This window comes from Acartia tonsa, chromosome 8 (assembly GCF_053477335.1).
Source record: "Acartia tonsa isolate MP-2025a chromosome 8, ASM5347733v1, whole genome shotgun sequence".
In the NCBI taxonomy this organism is placed as follows: Eukaryota; Metazoa; Arthropoda; class Copepoda; order Calanoida; family Acartiidae; genus Acartia; species Acartia tonsa.
Window position 1 is genome coordinate 22,275,212 of NC_137267.1, and position 21,719 is coordinate 22,296,930.

The window sequence follows — 21,719 nt, forward strand, 5'->3', positions numbered from 1 at the left end:
TTGATTGCACATACTTTTATTGGGAATTTTAACTGAGAAATTTAATGTGTTGCAGCTGTTTATGGAATAAGGCATTTATCATTCTTCTTTGTCTGATGCTGCATATCTATTGTCTAAATTAGCACAATTTTTAACGTCCCTATTATGATATCCTATTAATTAAATTAAAGTTTTCCCCCTTCTATCCAAATTAGATATTGTAATAATTTGCCTAAATTTTAATAGAAAATCATAAAAATTCTTTTTTTCAATGCATTAAAGAGAATAGGTATTTTTGTTAATAGTCAGACATATAAAAGTGCACTTTGCATAATATACTTTTTATGCAATTCATAATGAAGCAATAAAACTTTGTGTTCTTCTCTGGGCAAGCGGTCGTATTTGTATTTGTTTTAGCTATCTGTTGCCGTACTACATGCATAGTATGCATTGCAAACAAGCTTACAAAACAGTTAGACTCTCGTAAGTTTAGATAATTGTAACTGCCGCCGACACTATGGTGATAGTTGGCGGCTGAATACTAAATACAGAGCTGAGGCCATCTTTTTTCCAGCTACTTTTTAAAGTGCAGTTGTCAAGCTAGGTATTTTTACATAAAATATTTATTTTTTTCAGAGCCTTGGAGTATCTAATTCCTCGCATGTTAATCTACTACTGCAAACCTTCTACACGGGCAGGTAAGCATCTTTTACAGAATGGCTTCGAAACCGATTAATATCCGCTGGGTTAGAACCGGTTCTCAGCCATAATGAAAAATAATGTGTAGCATAGTATTACAACCAATTTTCCACGAAAATTTAATAAAAATCATACAATTAATACTTAGATAATTAATTTATTTACTAAGTATATTTGCGATAACTTTTATTTAATGAAATCTTCCAATTTTTAACATGTACAAAACGGCCTGCTTAATTGCTTCAAGATCCATGTCAGATCTATATAGGAAATAAATGTCTATAAATGAGCTCAAGTTTTCCAAGGAATATTTGTTTAAAACTCATAGTGCTCCAATAATCCATAATAAACTCTCATTGCCCAGAACGATAAGACCCATTATTTTACTTTATTAGAAATAAATTCCTTTTTTTAATTTCATGTTGCTATTTACCTTATATCAATGTATTTAATTTCTAATCATAAAAAAGAAAATTTGAATTTATAATATAATAAATTTAAGAAAACTCTGTTTTAAAAGAATTCGATTGTGGCGACACTTTGTGTGTTCAAATATTAAACTAAAATTGTAATCATCATCATTAACCCTTTGGTGATGGTAATGTAAAAAAAAATATAATTTAAAAAATCTTTTTAAAATCATTTAGATTATTAAATATTTACTTTCTTTTAGATAGTAATGCCGGGTGAGGAAAATAGATTTATTGAGAAATAGATATGCATATAGAAAACTAGCCAATAGGGAGATAATTATATCGAGCCACCTCTAGTTTAAAATATACGACTATTACTAAATGTATACAAAAATGTTCGTCTGATAAAAAATTTAATTAAGGTTAACAGATTGTTGTGCCTTATTAAACATCTAGGCCAAAGACTGACGGACGTAACCTAGATGTTTTATAAACAACAATGATTATTGAACCATGAAAATTAACGGGGAAATAATTATTAATGCACGTAAATGCACCAAACTGTATATTAACTTGTTATCTCTTGGCATGACTGTACAGCCAAATTGATAAAGAAATGACAAAAGGCAGAAACATCAGGGATTTTAAGGGATAAGATATTCAATGATAAATTGCTATTCATATCCAATGATAATAAACAAAATTTCCCTTTTGTAGATTAAATCATTCTTAGAAAAGCCTTGACACTACTAGTTTGAAAACAACCAATAAAGTAAACAATGTTTTATGGTTATAAAACTTTGGGTACTAGTGTAATGTACAGTCCTTTGGCCCCTTCCTCCCTGGGTGAACATTCAATAATTTATCTTACTGAAAGGAATTATTCTAGGTTAAACGAGCATTACATGCTTGCAACAGATATGAATACATGCAGCAGGGAGGGAGGGGACATTAGACTGTAAATTACATCCTTATCCAAAGTATACAGGGTGTTTTTTTATAATGGAACAAAAGTATTGCTTAATATAACCCACTTGCCATTGACAGAAATTGATAATCTATATCTTAATTTATTCATTGGGTTGGGGAGTTTTGTATAAGAAAAAAATATTTTGTGATTTTCAACAAATTATGACTTAAAAACCGGTTTTTCCAAAGTACCTTTTTTTGGAAGATTTTTGGATCATGACCAATTTAAAGGGTGTGCAAAAATGTGTACATTTTTAAAATTCAAATTGCGCAGCTTGTGTTAATAGTAGAAAAATGTTATGCATATTGTTAGAATCGTCATAAACTCTAGTTTTTGGGTGATTAAGAAGTATTCCTGTGCTGCGTATAGTTCAGGAGCTACGTGGTAAAATGTCCAAACTTTCTGAAAACTTTTAAACCTTTCTCACATTTTCCAACGTAGCTTCTATACTACAAATAGCATGAATACGATACATGTATTTCCAAAAACTAGAGTTTATGACAATTCTAACGGTATGCGTAACAATTTTCTACTATTAACACAAGCCGTGCAATTTGATTTTTAAAAATGTACACATTTTTGCACACTCTTTAAATTGGTCATGATCCAAAAATCTTCCAAAAATAGGTACTTTGGAAAAACCGGTTTTTGAGGCATAATTTGTTGAGAATTGCTAAACATTTTTTTCTTATACAAAACTCCCCAACCCAATGAAGAATTTAAGACATAGATTATTAATTTCTTTTAATGGCAAGTGGGTTATATTAAGCAATACTTTGATTCCATTAAAAAATAACACCCTGTAAAAGCCATATTATATCATTAGTAGGATTAAAATCTTAAGATCTTATGCTGGTTTTGATACTTAGTTCAAAACTACTCATGTCCCAACTTTTTAACACATAATTTTATTCTATAAAAGGGGCAATTTTAAACATGATCATTGGGGATATAAATTAATTTATCATCCAATGTCTTATCCCTTAATATCTTTTAAATGAAGGAAAGGAAAACTAACAAATTTACCCCTCCTGTAGATTACAATTAGTGGTTGAACCGTTTAGACACACAATTAAATTAACTAACAAATCAAAATTTAATAAATATCCCCATAGTGGTTAAGCCAACGACTAAGAAAACGTTATTATACGACTTTAGTTGCTAGTGTAATAAACAGCCAAATGTCCCTCCCTCCTTGGAACATACGATAAATTTATAATAAATGCGTTTATGAAAATGCATCATTGCCTTCAATATTAATCAGAGCTGGATCTTTAAATGTGTAGCCGTTGGCGTGGCTGTAGCCGTGGCCGTAGTCATGGCTGTGGCTTTAGCAACGCTTTAGCCACACTAACGGACTGTGGTCACTTTTAGCGTGGTTAACCACGCTACGACTACGACCACGCGTTGCCAATATGATTTAAAGATCGCATTTTTTTTTGTGGCCACGACAACGCGTGGTTAATATGATTTAAAGATCGCTATTAGGTTGGTGGCTGTAACTCTGACCACGACTACGGCAACGGCTACGCTTTTAAAGATCCAGCTCAGGTTATCTAAAATAACTTATTTTTATATGCAATAAACATTATGGAAATCTTGGCATGGCGTTTTTCCCCCATTCAGTGTTTATCAATCTATAATACAAAGTTGCTTAATGTATGTCCTTCTGCCTTTCTGTATGTCTGTCTATCTATCCGTCTGTGTGTCTGAAGCTTAAAATCTCGTAAACAGCTAAACTGAATTAACACTACTCTGCTAAAAACTGGTTTAATCTTATAAAAGTACATTTATATATGCGGAAAGCTGTTTATAATACGATGCGAGAAATAACTATTATCAGCTTTTTGGTTTTAATTTTGGGTTGAAGTATTCTATTTATCAAAAACATTAGACTGAAGATATACAGGGATCTAAAGGGATTGGCCAATAAATTGATGTAAATCCTTTTTGATTATAAATAAAACCACCCCTTCTGTAAATCACTTATTGGTTAAAAGGTTTGGACACTCAACTTATTAAACCAACCAATCAAAATTTAATAAATGACTCCTAAAATTTCAAGCCAACGCGTTAGAAAACGTTATTATAAAACTTTGGGGACTAGTCTAATAGACAGCCCATTGTCCCCTCTCTCCCTGGAAAATATGACACACACATCCTGAAGCTAATGCTACTATAATGTCTAAAGTTAACTATCTTTTTTAGAACTTCCGTTATAACTTTTTTCTTTTCTACCCAGTCAATCTTTAGCAAAATATAGACCGTTCACATGTTTACCTTGGGGAATTTATTGAATTTAGATTTGTTGGTTTATTTAGTTGAGTGTCCAAACAATTCAACCACTAATTGTAATTGTACGGAAGGGCTAATTTTGTGTATTTTCATTTCGTCCATTGTCCTATCCCTTTAGGATATTACTAGTGTAAAAGTTTTATCCGCATATTTAATCTCCCCCGCGCGACAAAAATTCTTTTACAGACCAACCTCATTTATCTTCTTTATACCCACAATAGTGTTCCTGCAATTAAGTACAATTTAAATTCAATAATACATTTAACAATCCTATCTATAATACAAAGTAGCTTGATGTCTGTCCGTCCGTCCGTCCGTCCGTCTGTCTGTCCGTCCGTCCGTCTGTCCCTTAAGATCTCGGTAACAGCTGAACCGATCGGATTCTACTTTTCAGGGTATATACCTATTGGTCCTGTGATGGTATTAAGCTATTTTCTTGGGGCGTGGGACACCCCAAACCCCCCAAAAAATGAAATTTTCCACCCACTCAAATAAAAAAAATTGTGGGTGAGAGTATATATGGTTCGATGCACCAAAATTTCTTTTTATTTTTTTTAAAACTACCTCATGGGGCAATGCTTCCAGAGGCTAGGGGCGAAGCCGCTAGTAAAACAATATATAGAGACATAAGATATTTAAGACAGTGTTATCAACATCAACAACTTTTACTATAATTTTTGCTGTTTTGTAAAACAGTCTTTGATTTAAATTTTGTAAATACAATGTAAAGAAAGATGTTTTAATCCTACACAATCCGTGATTAAATAATCTAGATATCAATAAATGTTTTATATTGTATCAAAACGAGTGGGAATCACCACATTTTTTTTGAGGGGGGGGGGACTCTAGGGGCTGCGTCCCTAGATGTCATAGACTCCTCTCTTTTTAGTATATTAGTTTTGAAAAATTTAGTTTTCTTAGGGGGTTGGAGACCTATTGTGAAAAGTTTGAATAATCGATCTCCTCAGACATAAATACAGACAGACAGATCTTCTGTTACTATAACTAAGTTTATAAGATATAAATGCAACCGCGGTCGCTTTACAACCTAAAACAATCCGCAGTTTCCGGCACAATTTGATTAAATGCACACTATTTTTGGTTTTGGTCAATCTCTAGTTTCATCTGCTAAAAATTATGTTTAATCTGCAATGAAAACGGCTACCTAATTAAAGCTGTTTATATTAAGGACTGAATTTATCTTCATTTCATATAATGTACTCTCTTCATTTAATTTAATAGCTTAATTTTAACAGTCTGAAAGCCGATAATTGTTATAATTAATTAGTTTAACAACTAATTCGTGCTATTTATTAGAAAAATATTTAATTCATAACAGAAAATTTTAAAAAAATTATTCAAAACCTTAAAATATCTTAATACCAAGTTTGTTGATTTGAAGTGATGTAGTTTAATGAATCTAAACCTTTGAAAACACTCATTAAATTTTATTTAATATTATTTTATGTCAGGACTACGAAGCTAACTTCAGAAGAGAAGCAGATAATTCAAGAGCTAGCTTTGAGGTACGTCTTTAAAACAATCTTTTTTCCAAAATAAATTCTACTTACAGTACTTTTAAAATGGAGTCGTCGTTTTGTCCCTAAATTAAATATTTTGATTTATTACCCTAGATGATTAAAACCCGCGTCCGTGGCTCAACACGTAGCGCACCCGCTCGTCTTCATGAAGTTGATAGGTTCGAATCTCGGTCCGACACCGCGTCATAACTAAAGACGTTAATAACTAAAGACGTTAAAAATGGTTCTTACTGCTGCTGTGTCAGGTGCGCGACATAAATAGTTAGAGTAGGGAGAATGCCTTGGCCCAAAACAGGCGCAACTCACTACCATGCACAGTTAGGACTTCTCAAATAATGGTCCTGCAATCAAAGGGTTGGGTTGTCTGATGATGGGCAAATGGATGCTTTACGCCGCAATTATAGGGCTTAGGACTGACAACCATATTGTTACAGAAACACTGACAAATTGTCAGCGGCCAATGCTCCCCCTATGGAGTAAAAAGGGCTTGTTGCTGTTGCCCTAGCTAGATGGTCAATCAGACACAATAAGGCCAACTTAAAAAATAAATTTCTAACATACAAAGATTTTTGTGTGTATTTAAATTAACCAATAATGCGACTAGATTATTCTTGGCACGCAAAATCCAGGGATCTCAAGGGATAAGACAATGAAAACAATGGGCGATACATTTATGTACATCCTCAATGGTGAGAAACAAAATTATCCCTTAAAATTATTGGTTGTAATTACAATTTTTATTATCCAAAATTTTAAAGCCAACGTTTGAGAGAACTTGTTTATAAAGGGTTGAGCACCAAATTTATTTACAAGCCTCCCCAATTCCCCCCCTCCCTGACAAACGCAGGTCATCAATTATGTGATAGTTTAGATTGTGGTCTAGTAAGCTAGGTAAGCTTAGAACATAATTTATTTAGAAATTGAACAAAAATGACAACATCCTAAAGAAGCGACACTCAAATAAATAATGAATTGACAAACAGACAAAAAAATAGATGGTAATCATAAGAATGAGGGAAATGTAAAGAAAAGAAAAAATAACGTAACCTTTACTTATCATATAATAATGAATGTCTTTTTTAGCATGACATTCGGACCAATTAATTTGTGTTCTGAATGCTCTCTTGTAGACTTGCGAATAAAGTGAATTATAGAGAAGATTCGCTGCTACCAGTATTATCTTTTCTCTAAAATTCTGTCCACTTATGACAACAGAGCCCTTTTAAGGTCTAGGCCTTAGTGGAGACAGGAACTCATAAAATCTATCGAACAGACATATTATCAGGGTTCTAAAGGGATAAGACAATGGGTGATCAATTGATGAACATTGTACATCCCTAATGATTTTACACAATATTATTTCATATGTATATTAAAATTTCTGGTTAAAACGGTCACTTGGACACTTATTAACTTAATGAAACAATCAATCAAAATTAAAAAAAGCTCCCAAAAATGTTGAGGCAACGAATTAGAAAACGTTATTATGAACAGCCCATTGTCCCGTTCCTCCCTGCATATTTTCCAGTGCACAAAAAAATCATGACAGTTCAAAAGAACAAAATGAGTTATAGAGCAGTTTTTTAGTGGTCTTGGAAAAGAGAGGGATAAAAAACAAAATTCGGTATTAAACTGTTCATTAATCATTTTAGATAAAAGTAAAGTTTTGACATGACAGTGAATAACATGCATAGTATAAATTATACACAAATTTTCTTGTACTCTTTAAATAGGTTGTTTTATCATGGTTATAGTCATAGACACGTTCAAGTTAGCCCGCATCCGTGGCTCAACACTTGGCGCATCCGTTCGTCGTCGGGGAGGTGATTGATTGGCTTAACACAGCATCATAACTAAAGACGTTAAATGGTTCCTACTGCTACTATGTCAGGTGCGCGACATTAATAGTTGGAGTAGGGGGTAATGCATTAGGTTGTTGGATCTGGCGTTTGAGTGTCATGGACAGCATCCACGCCCGTATATGGTAATTTATGAGGTAACGTTCTAGTTTTGAAAAAAATCCCACTGATATTAAAAACTCAAACTTTGAAGTTTAGAAATTATAATCAACGTTTTAATTAATTTGTAACAAAAGTGTTAAACAAAATATTTCTCTACATGTGGTCATCCTGGCTAATTATAAATTTTTATTTCTACATCAACAAAATTAAGTAAATAGTTATTTATATCATCGTATTATAGACAGCTTTCCGCGGATATCAAAAGAAAAAGAAAATATTAGATTAACACAAGTTTTGTTAGCTAGCTCTGAGGAGCCGGAAGCCCGGGCTAACAAATCTGGTATTAATAATTCAATTTTATGATTTTCCTTTTAATATTCGTGGAAATTTGTTTGTGATACGATGCTATACATGGTTTTTCAGTATGGCTGAGTACCGGTACTAATCCAGCGGATATCAATCGATTTCGAAGCCATAATGGAATAGAAATTACAGATTGCTGTAATTTATTCAGCCATTTTGGGCATACATTTGATTTCCATATGATTTCTTAATAGAAAAATATATGATTCACATTTCTCTTCAGATGCTCAATATATTAGAAAAATATCATTGTTTGATAAAAAAAAGTCAGAATAATTCTGACATTTTCACAATAGGGAAAAATGTATAAAAATTGCAAAACATCACATAAACAGAAAAAATTGACATGTATTAAAAGAAAACAAGAAAGAAAATATCATTACTTTGGAAAGTTGAAGAATTAACAATAGCTTTACTATTTTAGAGATCTTTGTAATCGATAAAACAATTCCTTATTTTACTTTAAATAGTTACTTCACCCCTAGTCTCTATGGTCGGGAAGGTAAAAAAAAGTTGCTTAAAATCACCACCCCAGAATTTTTTAATGATGCACTGAAAAGTAAAACTATTACCTTTAGACAAAAAAACTGCGCACTTAATATTATAGGATAAAAAAGTCTTTGTCATAACATCACATTGCCATACCTAGTTATAGTTCCTATTCTTATTAATAGTTATAGTAAGAGGAATGCCTTGGACTAATGCAGGAGCAACTTATTATTATGTACAGTAAGGAATGCCATTCAAAGGTCGTATAACCAATGGGTTGGTTGTCTGGAGGATTGGTCGTGTTCTCCAGATAATTGGGCTAAATAAGACCTCTAAAATCATCCATGTTAACATGATAAAACCAGTTAAAAAAAGTGGTAAATTAAAACTATTCAACATACAGACAGAATAATTAATACTCCCATTTTTTTTAATTTAGAAAATTAGCACAGAATATTAGTAACATTAACACGGTCTATTTTTTTACTTTTAACATTATTTGATATTTCATATATATTCCTTTAAAAAAGAAAATTAAAAATATAAACTTTGATGTGCATATAATGTATATACTTTGCATGATAATTCTTATGACAGTTAGGTACGATTTAGAAAGCTTAGCAACTATATAATCCTTACAAGAAAGTCCTACATCCATTTAAAACATGACATTTTAAATTAGATTTTTTTGACAACTTCTTCTTCTTCTAGGGCGTTCTGTACCAATAGTACACTGCCTACTGCTCGTGCGTTTGCACTAACAGTGTCTGGCCTACATGTTTTTAAGGAGAGAGAGAACTCGGCTACTGACCTCCCCCTCCGTTGCCAAAAAAAAGACGGCTGCAGGTTCCAGGTTGCCCTGTACATTACAGTTTTGTCTCCTCTGGCCTCCTGGTCGGTTAGCCATCCGGATGGATGTTCCCGCTTGGACCACGTGGAGGTCCGACCAAATCTTCCTATTCATCTAAAGTTTTTTAATAAAATTTTCTAGAACAACAAGGTACAATATTATAAGCAAATCATCTCCATGATGAAATCCTAAAAATAAATCTTTGTCTTTATGCAGTATCCCGTATTCAAGCAACTTTGCAACAAATTTATGTACAATTTATTTTATTCTAACAAATTAATGTGCTGCTTAATAAGTTAAGAGTTATTATTAATGTTTCCTTCCTTCTGATTTAAGAGCTTGCCTTTTATGGATGTTGTATATAAAAATATCAATATCTTTCTTCTTGGCATCATTGTATAGTTCAAACAAAATTAAGAATATTTCCAAACGATTTTAATTCTTCTAAGTGAGTAAATTTTACAGCGAAAGTTAAGCTTTCCATATATTAAACAGATTAATAAAACTTAAAGCTTCATGTAGTTAAATTTACAACATATGCTAAAATTTTAATTACACTTTGAAATTTTATTGGTGATGAAACTTTACAATTTACTCAAATATCTATATTTGAATTTTCCTTAAATTATCCCCATAAAAGCTAAAACCTTTTTATAAAATGAGGATTTCATATTTTTTTTAGCGAATGCTCCTTAACCTTCTAAATCTGATGCAACACAATAGTAAACCAAAAATATAACTGGACAAAGTGTCTCAGCCATGTCACGTCATAAAATGAGGGAGATGAGAGATTAAAAAGAGATGGATAATCCCTCATTTTTATGACGCACGTGGCTGATTTTTGAGACACTTTATCCAGTTGCCAAAAATAAGTATTTTCGAATCTTTAAAATAGTAGCATAGAAATATAAATATATAGTTCATGGTGCAGTATAAACTACATATGAAAGACATACAGATATACTCTAGTTAAAGATTATCTGGATTCTAAAAACATTGATGACGACTACCTTAAGTAGCAAAGCACAAAATTATTTATGGACAGACGGACTATATCAAATATAGAGCTTATGTTCAAACTTCAGTGTCACAAAAAAATGATATATACATATGATCGAAGACAATCTAAAATCTAAACATAAAAGAAAATATTTCAGGCGTTTATCTTTAACATTAGCCAAGAAATTTATGGTTCATTTTATACAAACGGTTAGCCAGACGTACCGACCCTAGTTATAGATAAACTTTGCTTAAAAATATGGCATCATGTTCCCACTGTGTGGTAAGAAACATTTATTTTGATTAAAACGTCTGCTGAAGGCAAGAGAATAAAATGAAAATGGATGATCAATCTAAAAGGGAAATAGAAAATATCCATTTTTTACCAGTTTTATTCACATTTTGTGACATTCATATATGCTTTTTTGGCTTTTTTATTCATTTAAAAAAAAAGTCATTTAGTATTTTCTTTTCCACCAAAGATTTAATCTATAATAGTCATTTATCGCGTCGAATTATAGAAATTTTCTGCTTTCCGCAGAAGTTAAATTGAAAATAATATAAAAAAAACAGATTTGTTATACCCTACGGGCTGAAGGCAGTAATTGTATAATCTAAAAGGTGTTTAATCATTATTTTTTTTATTTTAGGAAGGAAGTTGTACAGAAGTTGATCCTACACTGGCATCTTTATTCTGATACCAACACTCTGGACATGGCTGACCCTTCAAATGCTAATATCAGGGACATTATACATTAATTTTTTTATACATACGTACTTTTTGGGGTGGGTAGTTTCGATGCTTGGCTAGGCATTTTAAATGAAACCAGCGAATATTTTGTATAGTAATTTCTCTATAAAGATCGGTCCCGGATTTTTTTATTTTTTAAAATTTTAAAAAAACGACTATCTATTAATAACTTAATTTTGTGCAGTTTAACTTCAGCAAAACATTTGAATACAAAATTAAATTAAATTAATATAATTTTGCTCTTATACTTTTCATATATTTTTAATATGAAAGATGTATATGTTTCAAAAGAGATTCGAGACCAATAGTGCATACTTAAACAAAAAAACTCGGTTTTTATCTTCTTATATAAGGGATTACAATTACTTTTCTCTGATTTTTCAGTATTTTTGGGGTTTTATTTTTTTTCTTTGGGGTATTTGTATTATTGGGGTTTTAACTACCTCCCCGCCAAATAGCCTTAAACCTGCCTAGGATTAGAAAAAATGTCGAACCTCCTAGTTAATTAGTTTTGCTGATTACGAGATTTTAATGGACATTCAAACGGACATATTCATAAATATTACAGTACATCAGATGTTATAAAACATTTTTAACATATTTATTCCATTAATGCTCTAAATAGCTAGGTGTATAAGTATATTAGTAATTAATCTGTATAATCCTAATCCAATTATAACAAGAATCACAACATCCATAAAAGCAAAGCTCTGAAACTATTTGGCAAATGAACATTAACACTTGTAGAGTCTCAGAACTGAAAACGCAGAACATATATAGGACTTTTGATTGATTATAGAGATGTTTAACACTGTTCCTTGTTGTAATAGGAATCAATATTTTTAGAAATTATATGTTAAAATAGGATGACGATTATAGAGTTGCTACGCTTTCTAAATCGTAGGTAACTGTTACAGGAATCATTACAAAGCTTGAATGTGATAGAACAATTCTAAAAGAGCTAACCGATCCGGATGGACCTATCACCTAACCTAATTATAGAAAAGCTTCGCTTTTAAAAACAGGATGATTGGATTAATTAAGCACTCATCTTTTCATAGAAAGTACAAGCTTCATTATGAGCGCAGCAACTCTGTAAATATAATCAATTTACCCTTAAAAACGAAAAATGTAATTTTTTAATCTTTTTAATAGGATTTTTTTGTGTATTTATCCTTTATCTAATGTATAAAATGTATAATGAACAGGGAAAAATTTGAAAATTGGACAGATTTCAGGTAAATCTACCAAAGTTTTTTCATTTTCTTAAATTGTAGCTTTTTAAGTGCCTACAAATAAAGACGTCATAGTGGCCTACCATTGGTCAATTAAAATGTATACTGGCATGTCATTGATAATTTAGTCTGTGTATTGGTCTAACATTGGACATTTATATTGTATGACGTCATTTTTTTTAGACACTATGAATAGATTTAATTAAATTCTTTCGATTACTGAATTTACCATAAACAATGTAGCGAAGCACAAATATATTGAAAAAGAAGTAAATTCAAATAAACAGACTGAAAAAGTATAAAGCATAAGTATATACCAAAGTTTTTTTTTCTTGCTAAATTTCAGAATCCGAATTTCTATTTCTATTTATATTTACATTTCTCACACAAATTGAATCTACCCCGTCTCGTTATTACGCTAAGCAATAAATTGATTTAGTTGTCCTCTTTAGAGAAGCTTCTTGGAATGGTTTTAGACTATTGAATATCTAATTTAAAAACTTAGTCCCACACTTTCCCCCCAAGAATACAAAATTATAGGTATTGTAATGAACTAAAATTGCTTAACGTTAAAGTTTACTTTTGAAATATGAATATGTTTCGAATTTTAATTCTCTTAAAAATAAAACCATGGTTTATTTTTTATTTTGTGTAAAGTCGTAATACATTAATTTTCACTTTAGCCCCAAATTTCGCATTTATTTTCTTGCACAGTAAAGAATTTTCAGAAAGGACACTATTCTATAAGTTTTCCTGTAGGTCGAAGCTAAAGTAATATATCAAAGCGAAAGCATATAATATACATTTACAGTATGGCTTCGAAACCGATTAGTATCCGCTGTATTAGAACCGGTTCTAATCCATAGTATAAAATCATGTATCGTGTCGTATTATTTCCAGTTTTCTATCAATATAAAAATGTACAATCATAGGATTGAAACAAGTTATAATACATTTCTATATCCGCGGAGAGCTGTTTATAATACGATGCAATAAATAACTATTAAAACATTGTATTAGAGAGAGTTGTGCGCGAATATGAAAATTATATTTAATAAATAATCTTAAAATTTAAGCCTTTAGTATAAGCCAGGATTTACTGGTTTATAGTGGAGCTACCAAAATAAACGTTGAAATAATAGCCCTGCTATGTTTTTAATTGTTGTCCTTGTGTTATAAATAAAAATGTTTTATTCTCTTGTGGTTTGTTCAGAATAATTTATTTCCACACTATACCACAAACAAACATTAAAATATTTTTTTTTCTTTCTAAGATTAATATTTTTATTGTTGCCACACAAGGAATGATGATTCCTGTAACATACTTTATGTATTGTCTGTATGCCCTATTAACATAAAAAGAATTTACTTTCTGCGACGAACGATTATAGAGTTGATATCTAAAAATCGTAAACTGTTATAGGAATGCAACATACAAAGTTTGAAATCGATAGGACAATTCTAACATGTCTAAATACCCTTGAAGGGAAACGGAGAAGTCGACTCGCAACTTTAAATTTAAATTTTAGAAAGTTGGCGGGTTTTCACTTTTTTCTTGGGGGGATTTCTCTTGAGAGTGTGGAAGTACCCATAAAAATACTGAGTGTCTAAACACTAAACAATTAGGCATAATTTTAAGGGCGTAGATTTATATTGAATTTTCGTTAAGCCTGCTATGTGATGTTTAATATTAAACGTGTTTTTACTATACATAAGTAAATGTTTATTTCTCTTATTTGTATGCCCGTCTCATTTGTTGAACTTTTATGGATGTTGTCATCCTTGTATAAATGAAAAGATTTTTTTCTTTTGAAAAGTGAGTAGGTGTAAGCAGCTCTCTTTTTGAATGTGAATTCATCTTTTTTTGCAAGAATTCAAAAGAATTTTTGTTTTTGTATAGAACAAAGTAGCTATTTATATTATGCTTAAACTTTACTACTGCTGTTATGTCAGACGCCCAAAACCCCCGACCGTGGCTCAGCACGTAGCGCATCAGGTGCACGACGTAAATAGTTAGAATGGGGGGAATGCCCTGGCCCAAAACAGGCGCAACTCGTTACCATGCACAGTTGGGACTTCTCAGACAAAGGTTGTGTATCTCAGAGAGTTGGTTGTCTGATGGGGCGAATGTACGCTTTACACCGCAATCAAAGAAGATTTAACTGAAAAATTACAACTAATAAAAAAGGACAAATCTTATTATTGGGAAAAACAGAAATAAGTAATATAAATAATATTTAACATAACATAAATTAGCTTAGCCTTAAAATGCTATAAATAGTCTAAAATAAATAACCAAAAAACGCCATGACTTTTAAACAAGACCGTGCATTTTTAAATAATACCAAAATAGGGATAGAGCAATGGGGCTTAATAAAATTGTTAACTACAAAACTATTCTAAGAAGAAATATTTATGCAGCATTCTGCACCCGAAGTTTATATATTAGTCAAATAAGGAAAAGCTGCGCTTGTTTTACTTATTCCAAGAAAGCCAAAAGAATAAATGTTAGTTCAATTGTACCATCCATTTATCCCGTATTACATCCCGTTTACTCTTTTTCACAGGAATTAATGTCTAACTTGTTATTTCTTATTGATTGTTTACTAGGAAGAAATGTATAAAGTTTTACCACTGACCGTTTTATGGTATAGTGATGAAAATCCGCAAAGCTAACAGAATAAAATCTACAAGGTTTTTTTGAATATACAACTCAGATTCTTCAATTTTGGTAATTTTTTGTTTGTCATGTAAAGCTGGTTCTATTGGTGTACTTTGAAAGTCTTTGCGACCAGCCGTTTGCCCCTAACTCATCTTAATGTTAACAAAGCAAATATTTTCTTGTGGGTTAGTCTAAAATTAATAAAGTAAACCTCTTATGTATTACATAGATTTTTTTTTTAATTTTGTGGATTTTTCATCATTATCCTATAAAACAGTCATTGGCAGGTTTTTATTTTACCAAGATTGCTCAAATATTAGGGAAGTAATAAGCGTTCGCATTTTGCGTGGCACATCCTGTACAATATTCAATTAGATTTTATTGCCAAATTCGATTGTTTTACAAGATTAGCTAACCACCCAAAATTCATCCAAAAACACAGAGAGCAAAACAGATGCTCATTGGTCTAAAGAAATGTTCACAAGAAATCTCCATATAATTAATATTCACCCATAGTGAGTAATAAAATGGATACTCATTTCCAAGAAGTATCTTTAAATAGTTATGGTATTATCCTCTTAGAATTTTTTTTTTTCAATTTTAAAAATTTGAGTCTCTCCCCCCCCCCCCCCTCCGACAACGAAAAACTCTGGCCGCAGCGCTCGGCTCCCTAGCCTGCCTAGCCGCAGCGCTCGGCCCCCTAGCCTGCCTAGCCGCAGCGCTCGGCCCCCTTGCCTGCCTAGGAAAAGAGGAAAACGCCATAGTTATTTATCACATCGTATTATAGACAGCTTTCCGTGGATATTAAAAATAAAAAATCATATGTTATAAGAAGTTTTGTTAGCCTCGACGGGCCGAATGCCCAGACTAACAAAATTGGTATTTATTTCATAATTTTTATTTTAATAATCGTTGTAAACTGTCTATAAAAAGATGCTATATATAATTTTTTAGAATTGCTGAGAACCGGGTCTTACTGGAAAAAAATATTGCAATTCTAGAGTATCTTTGTTACTAACACAATTCCTTATATAAATGTAACAGGAGCTCTGTCTGTTTGTTTGGTTGTTTGTCATCTGTATCAAAGATATCGCTAACCGCAAAACCAATGTGGTTCTCTATTACAGTGTAGCTTTTCATAGATCCCCGGAAGGTTTATGCCTATTTTGGGGGAGGGTACCAACCACCCTCCTAATAGAAATCACCAAAAAATCGAAAAATTACGTAGAGACTTGAAGGCAACATAGACAATAATTATATATTTGATATGAAAAAAAACATTTAAAGTGCCACTAGAGGCCTCTAGGGGAGTAGCCGCTAGTATATATATAAATAATAAATAAAAATAACGACTAACAACAGAAAGTAAAACTTTGAATGTATATAAAGTTATTGGAAAACTTTCTGGTGTGCATTCATTTCCACACATTGCATATGCATGATGTTACTCGTAAATATTTTCGATATAAGGGGTAAGACAATGGCCAGTAAATTAATTTACATCCCAAATAATGATACACAAAATTATTCATTCTGTAGATTTCAATTAGTGCTTGAAACGTGTGGACACATAACTGAATGAACTAACCAATTAAATTCAATGAAAGTCCCCAAAGTCCTTAAGTCAACAAAGAATAAAACGTTAATATATAACATTGTAGACTGGCTTAATAAACAGCCTAATGTTCCCTGCCTCCCTGTAGTGTACAATAACAAATAAATAAGCCTAAATGAGAGAGCCATTTTAATAATAACACAATATAAAAGAATCTTTTGAACTGTTATTATAATATTCAATATTAATTGTGTATTAGGCCACAGTTTTAGTGATTATTCCCAAATAGTAATTCGAGTACAATATTTTTTTTTTGAAAAACCAGTCCCTAGAGCAAGCTTAGGCTCTAAGTTCGAGCATATTATTATTATCTCACCCTTATCGAATATGACAAGTGTCCCTAGTGGGATCATTGTTTTAGCCCGCTGAAAGTTTTACTTTATTAGAGTAGTTGATAATCTAATGTTAGATTCAAGTAATAATTAATTCACGTCGCTACTTCGACCCCTTTTAATACCTCTGCATAAGAGGACAAAGTATCTCAAAAATCAGCCATGTGACGTCACAAAAATAAGGGAGATGAAAGGAGAAGGGGGAAAGAAAACCCCAAAAAAGAAATAGATAATCCCTCATTTTTATGACGTCACATGGCTGATTTTTGGAGACACTTTGTCCCTCTACACCTCTGCGGAAGTGAATGGACACCAAACTTTATTTATTTATTCATCCCGATGTATCAGATTTGCAGAAAATAGAATCCATGCAAAACAAAATTTTCCAAAAATTTTTTTTAGTCTTTGGATGAAGTAACTAATACTTATTTTTCGCATCGCATCATGGACAGCTTTCCGCGACTATACTAATAAGTTATTCTTTTTAAAGAATTTTCAGGGGTTTTTCTGACAAGCTACCTTGAAGATGTGCTGAATTGTTTGTTTTTCCCTAAGATTTTTGCAGGGAAGGGACATTGGGCTGTAAAATAATCAGAGGTGGATTCTTTCAAAACTTTTTGGCTCACTGCCTCACTAGAATTAGTGAATCTCGCTAAAAAAAATTGTGAAAAATCTTCAAAAATTGCATTAAAAATCTACAAAAATTAAACTAAATCTTATGTTAATAACCCTTTTATGATTTTATTTAACAGGAAGTGAGCCAAAAAGTTTTTTAAGAATCCACCTCAGGTTTCGACAGTTTTATAATTAGGTTATCTCATTCGTTGACTAAAAAACCGGTGGGTCCATTGTTTAATTTTTTAATGGTTGGTTACAAATTAATGGTGTCCAAACCTTTCAAACAATAATTGTTATCTACAGATGGGGTAATTTTGGACACAATAAAAACTGCCCCGAATTTGTAATAATTTTGAGAAACACGACTCCAGTTACGTCATATTTTTCTTTCCCGAAAAAGGGAAGGGGGAAAGAAAAAAGGGAAGGGGGGAAGAAAAAAGAGATGGGAGAAAAGGGGGTTTTCCCCATCTCTTTTGAAGAGATTTTCTTCCCCCCTTCCCTTTTTCGGGAAAGAAAAATATGACGTCACTGGAGTCGTGTTCCTCAAAATTAATACAAATTCGGGACAGTTTTTATTGTGTCGTAATTTTGTTTATTATTGTTAGGTACATACATCAATTTTTCATCCATTATATTTTGCGAAGCCTTTTAAAAGGTTTCAGCTCCAATATAAATGTTAAGTTGGGTTCTGATGTAAGGTGATTTCTTTTAGTATTTAATAATGTGATGTTACAATGTATTAATACAATAATTTTAACCAATAACCTACTGTTTTTTTGTTTGTACATTGCTATTCTAGAAACCTGTTGCCTTTTAAGTTTGCAATGTGCATTCTATTTGACAGTTTCACTTTCTTTAAGATAGATAGATACAAAAATAAATATCATCTCAGCTTCTAATAGGGATAGAGGGCTAGATAATTTTGTGGTGTTCCACTGTTTCATTAAGATTGATGGACTTTAATACAGTGAAGGTCATGACTTCTTTATTACTTAACTTCAAGAAAAAAATGGGGTATAGTCCCTTTCATGGCAAAGATTCTGAAGGGGCGATTCGTAGTATTTTCAAAATGGCTTTTAATAGGTTATTTTAGGTTAGGTTAGGTTTTCTTGGGTTAGGTGATTGTCCCGCAGGGTTAGAGCTCTTCGCAGGGGCTAGAAATAGGAGAAAAGCTATTGTGAAAATACGAAAAACGCTCCTTAAGGGGCGTTGCCACGAAAGGGACTATACCCGAAAAATGTTTTGAGAATTTTCAAACTATAAAGTTTCGGTTTAAGATGAAGAAAATCTTCAGTTTAGAATTGAAGTATCTAATTAAAAGTAGCTTGAGACCTTGATAATCAGGACCTGCAGGATGAAACCTGGAACATAGAAATGACTTGGACCTCTATATTTCATAGTGCTACTATAAAAGAATATTTTGGTACTTTGGTCAATTTGCATGCTGCGTTGAATATAAGAATTTTCAAATCTTCCCTTTACATTTGTAAATGTATATTAAATCAGGGATCTTAATGGATAAGACAATGGATGATACAGTGATTTACAAATCCAATTATAACAAACAAAATCACAACTTCTGTATTAGAATTGATGATTCAATAAATTTGGCATTGGTTATTTAAACAAACCTATCATCACTAAATAAAAGTACTCAAGGTTTTTAAGCCAATAAATAAGATACCATGTTTATGAAACTTTGGATACTGATAAAAATTTACACTCCTTGTTCTCGTCCTCCCCGGTACAAAATGGTTTTGATAGGTGACAATAATATTTTAATATTCACTTGGTTCATTTTAAGATAAACATGAATAATTATGTTTTTTTATTAGGTACCGTTATAAAAGACTGAAAAATATTGGAATACTTAAATATTAAATAAGTATAAGTAATAGAACATTTCTGCCGAAACAAAATCACTATTTTAAAAGGAAAATTTTAAAATTCTAGAGTAAAAAAAACATTTGACTGTAAAATATCATAAGATATACTAAAAGTGCTATCATAAGTTGGCTCCAAACTTTAAGTACTTTTATCAAATCTTGATTCATTATTTAAACTGCCAATCACTTATTTAAAACTACAAAAGGGGTAATTTTGTTTATATACATTGTTACATCCAGGGGCATAATTGTTTTCATCCTCTGAAGGTTGGCACTATCCTCACAATAAAAGATTAATCATAGAGCATAAAAATTCCAATTTAATAAATATTATTTTGTGCACATTTTCTCTCTGGCTTAAAAGTGGACCAAAGAAGTTATAATTACATTTTTACTTTCGATCACAACTTTTCTTTAGGCTATACCGTTTTTATTACAATCTAGTTTCTTCGCCCATAGCATCTAGAGGAAGTCTGGGTAGGTCCAGAAAATATCCTAAAACCATCCTAAGACATTTAAAAAGTATTCCTGAAAAGCACATCCCATTCTTATATTTTAGCTTATTATAAAGATAAAAAACCTTACTACTTTAAATATAGGATTATACAAAAAGTTTCACCTACATTAAAAATATCTAACTTTTTAAAACATAAAATATTTAAATAATCTTTATTTTAAAAAAAATATTTCATTACCCCGTCCAAAAAAAAGATATTGATAAATTTTCAAAAATCCACTTAATCATCTGAAAACAAATTTAAATCTTCAATTAACTTTACAAACAACTAAAAAGTCTAATAAAAATATTTTAAAAGTAGATTTTTTTCCATAATTTTGTCATCCTTGTTGTTGAATTATTATTACACTCTTTTTTTTTAGAGATGAGTGGAAACTTTTCATTGAAACTTTTGATTACATTCGAGATCTGGCCGTGGAGCAACCTGGGGACTCTCCTATTATAACTGCCAGGTATGCATAGATAGATAGATAGATAGATAGACAAGCAGAAAGACAGAAAGAAAGAAAGACAGACAGAAAGAAAGACAGACAGAAAGAAAGAAAGACAGACAGAAAGAAAGAAAGACAGACAGAAAGAAAGAAAGACAGACAGAAAGAAAGAAAGAAAGACAGACAAAAAGAAAGAAAGACAGACAGAAAGAAAGACAGACAGAAAGAAAGACAGACAGACCGACAGACAGACTGATAGGTAGATAGATATTTTAAACAAATTTTAACGTTTAGATATGGATCTTTAGAGCTGCCACTGAACACAACAAGTTTTCTTCCTTTCTTTGGAACTGATTTCGGTTTCTGCTCTATTATAAAACCTCAGGTATAATGATCAGGGATCTAGAGGGATAATACAATGGCCGATAAATTGATTACATTCCTACTCATGATACACAAAATTATCCATTCTGAAGGTTACAATAATAAGTTGAAACATTTGAACACTCAACTCAATGAACCCACCAATCAAAGTTCAGTTTAGTCATTAAGTTGTTAAGCCAACGAATAGGAAAACAGTATCATAAAACTTTGGGGACTAGTGTAATAAACTTTTCAATGTCCCCTCTCTCTCTGTATAATGATAATCTTAGTAGACTGTAAACAATGATGATAACGGTCAATAGCAGCGTAGACTAAGGACAAATATTAGAATAAGGAAAAAAATTACACCATTAAAAAGCAGTTTTTTCATTAATTAAAATTTATATACAAAATACATCATAGAATAAGTTGTGTACGTCTCTTTGGTTTGGGATCTCTGAAAGATACTCAGTTGATATCCCAGCTGAGTATACTATAATTTAAAGATATTTCTATGGTGATAGGGGTATGCGTTTTTAAAAAATCTACTTTCCCGATGCATAATTGAAAATACTTTTTTGATGTACTAAGGGGCTATGCATTTTCATATCAACCAATTTAAAAACCATTTGTTGATATTGCTTATATTGTTCATTGTTGCAAAAGCTTTCCTCAAAATTGGATAAAACTTAATTCATTTATTATATTGATTGGAAAAACTTTGGCAGTCAACTACGAGAAAAACTTGTT

The 21,719-nt window shown here is 31.6% G+C and overlaps 1 protein-coding gene across 2 annotated transcripts in view; it reads left to right on the plus strand.

The window, feature by feature from the left end:
- The window catches only part of LOC145326262 (sodium channel protein Nach-like), a 104,490-nt gene that overhangs the window by 44,637 nt on the left and 38,134 nt on the right, over positions 1-21,719 (plus strand). For both annotated transcript variants that reach the window (XM_080169468.1, XM_080169470.1), the window contains 6 exons: positions 616-677; positions 5,829-5,882; positions 11,210-11,299; positions 12,516-12,548; positions 20,538-20,627; positions 20,901-20,991. In XM_080169468.1, coding sequence (XP_080025594.1) covers positions 616-677; positions 5,829-5,882; positions 11,210-11,299; positions 12,516-12,548; positions 20,538-20,627; positions 20,901-20,991 — 420 coding nt within the window. The remainder of the gene's footprint in view (positions 1-615; positions 678-5,828; positions 5,883-11,209; positions 11,300-12,515; positions 12,549-20,537; positions 20,628-20,900; positions 20,992-21,719) is intronic.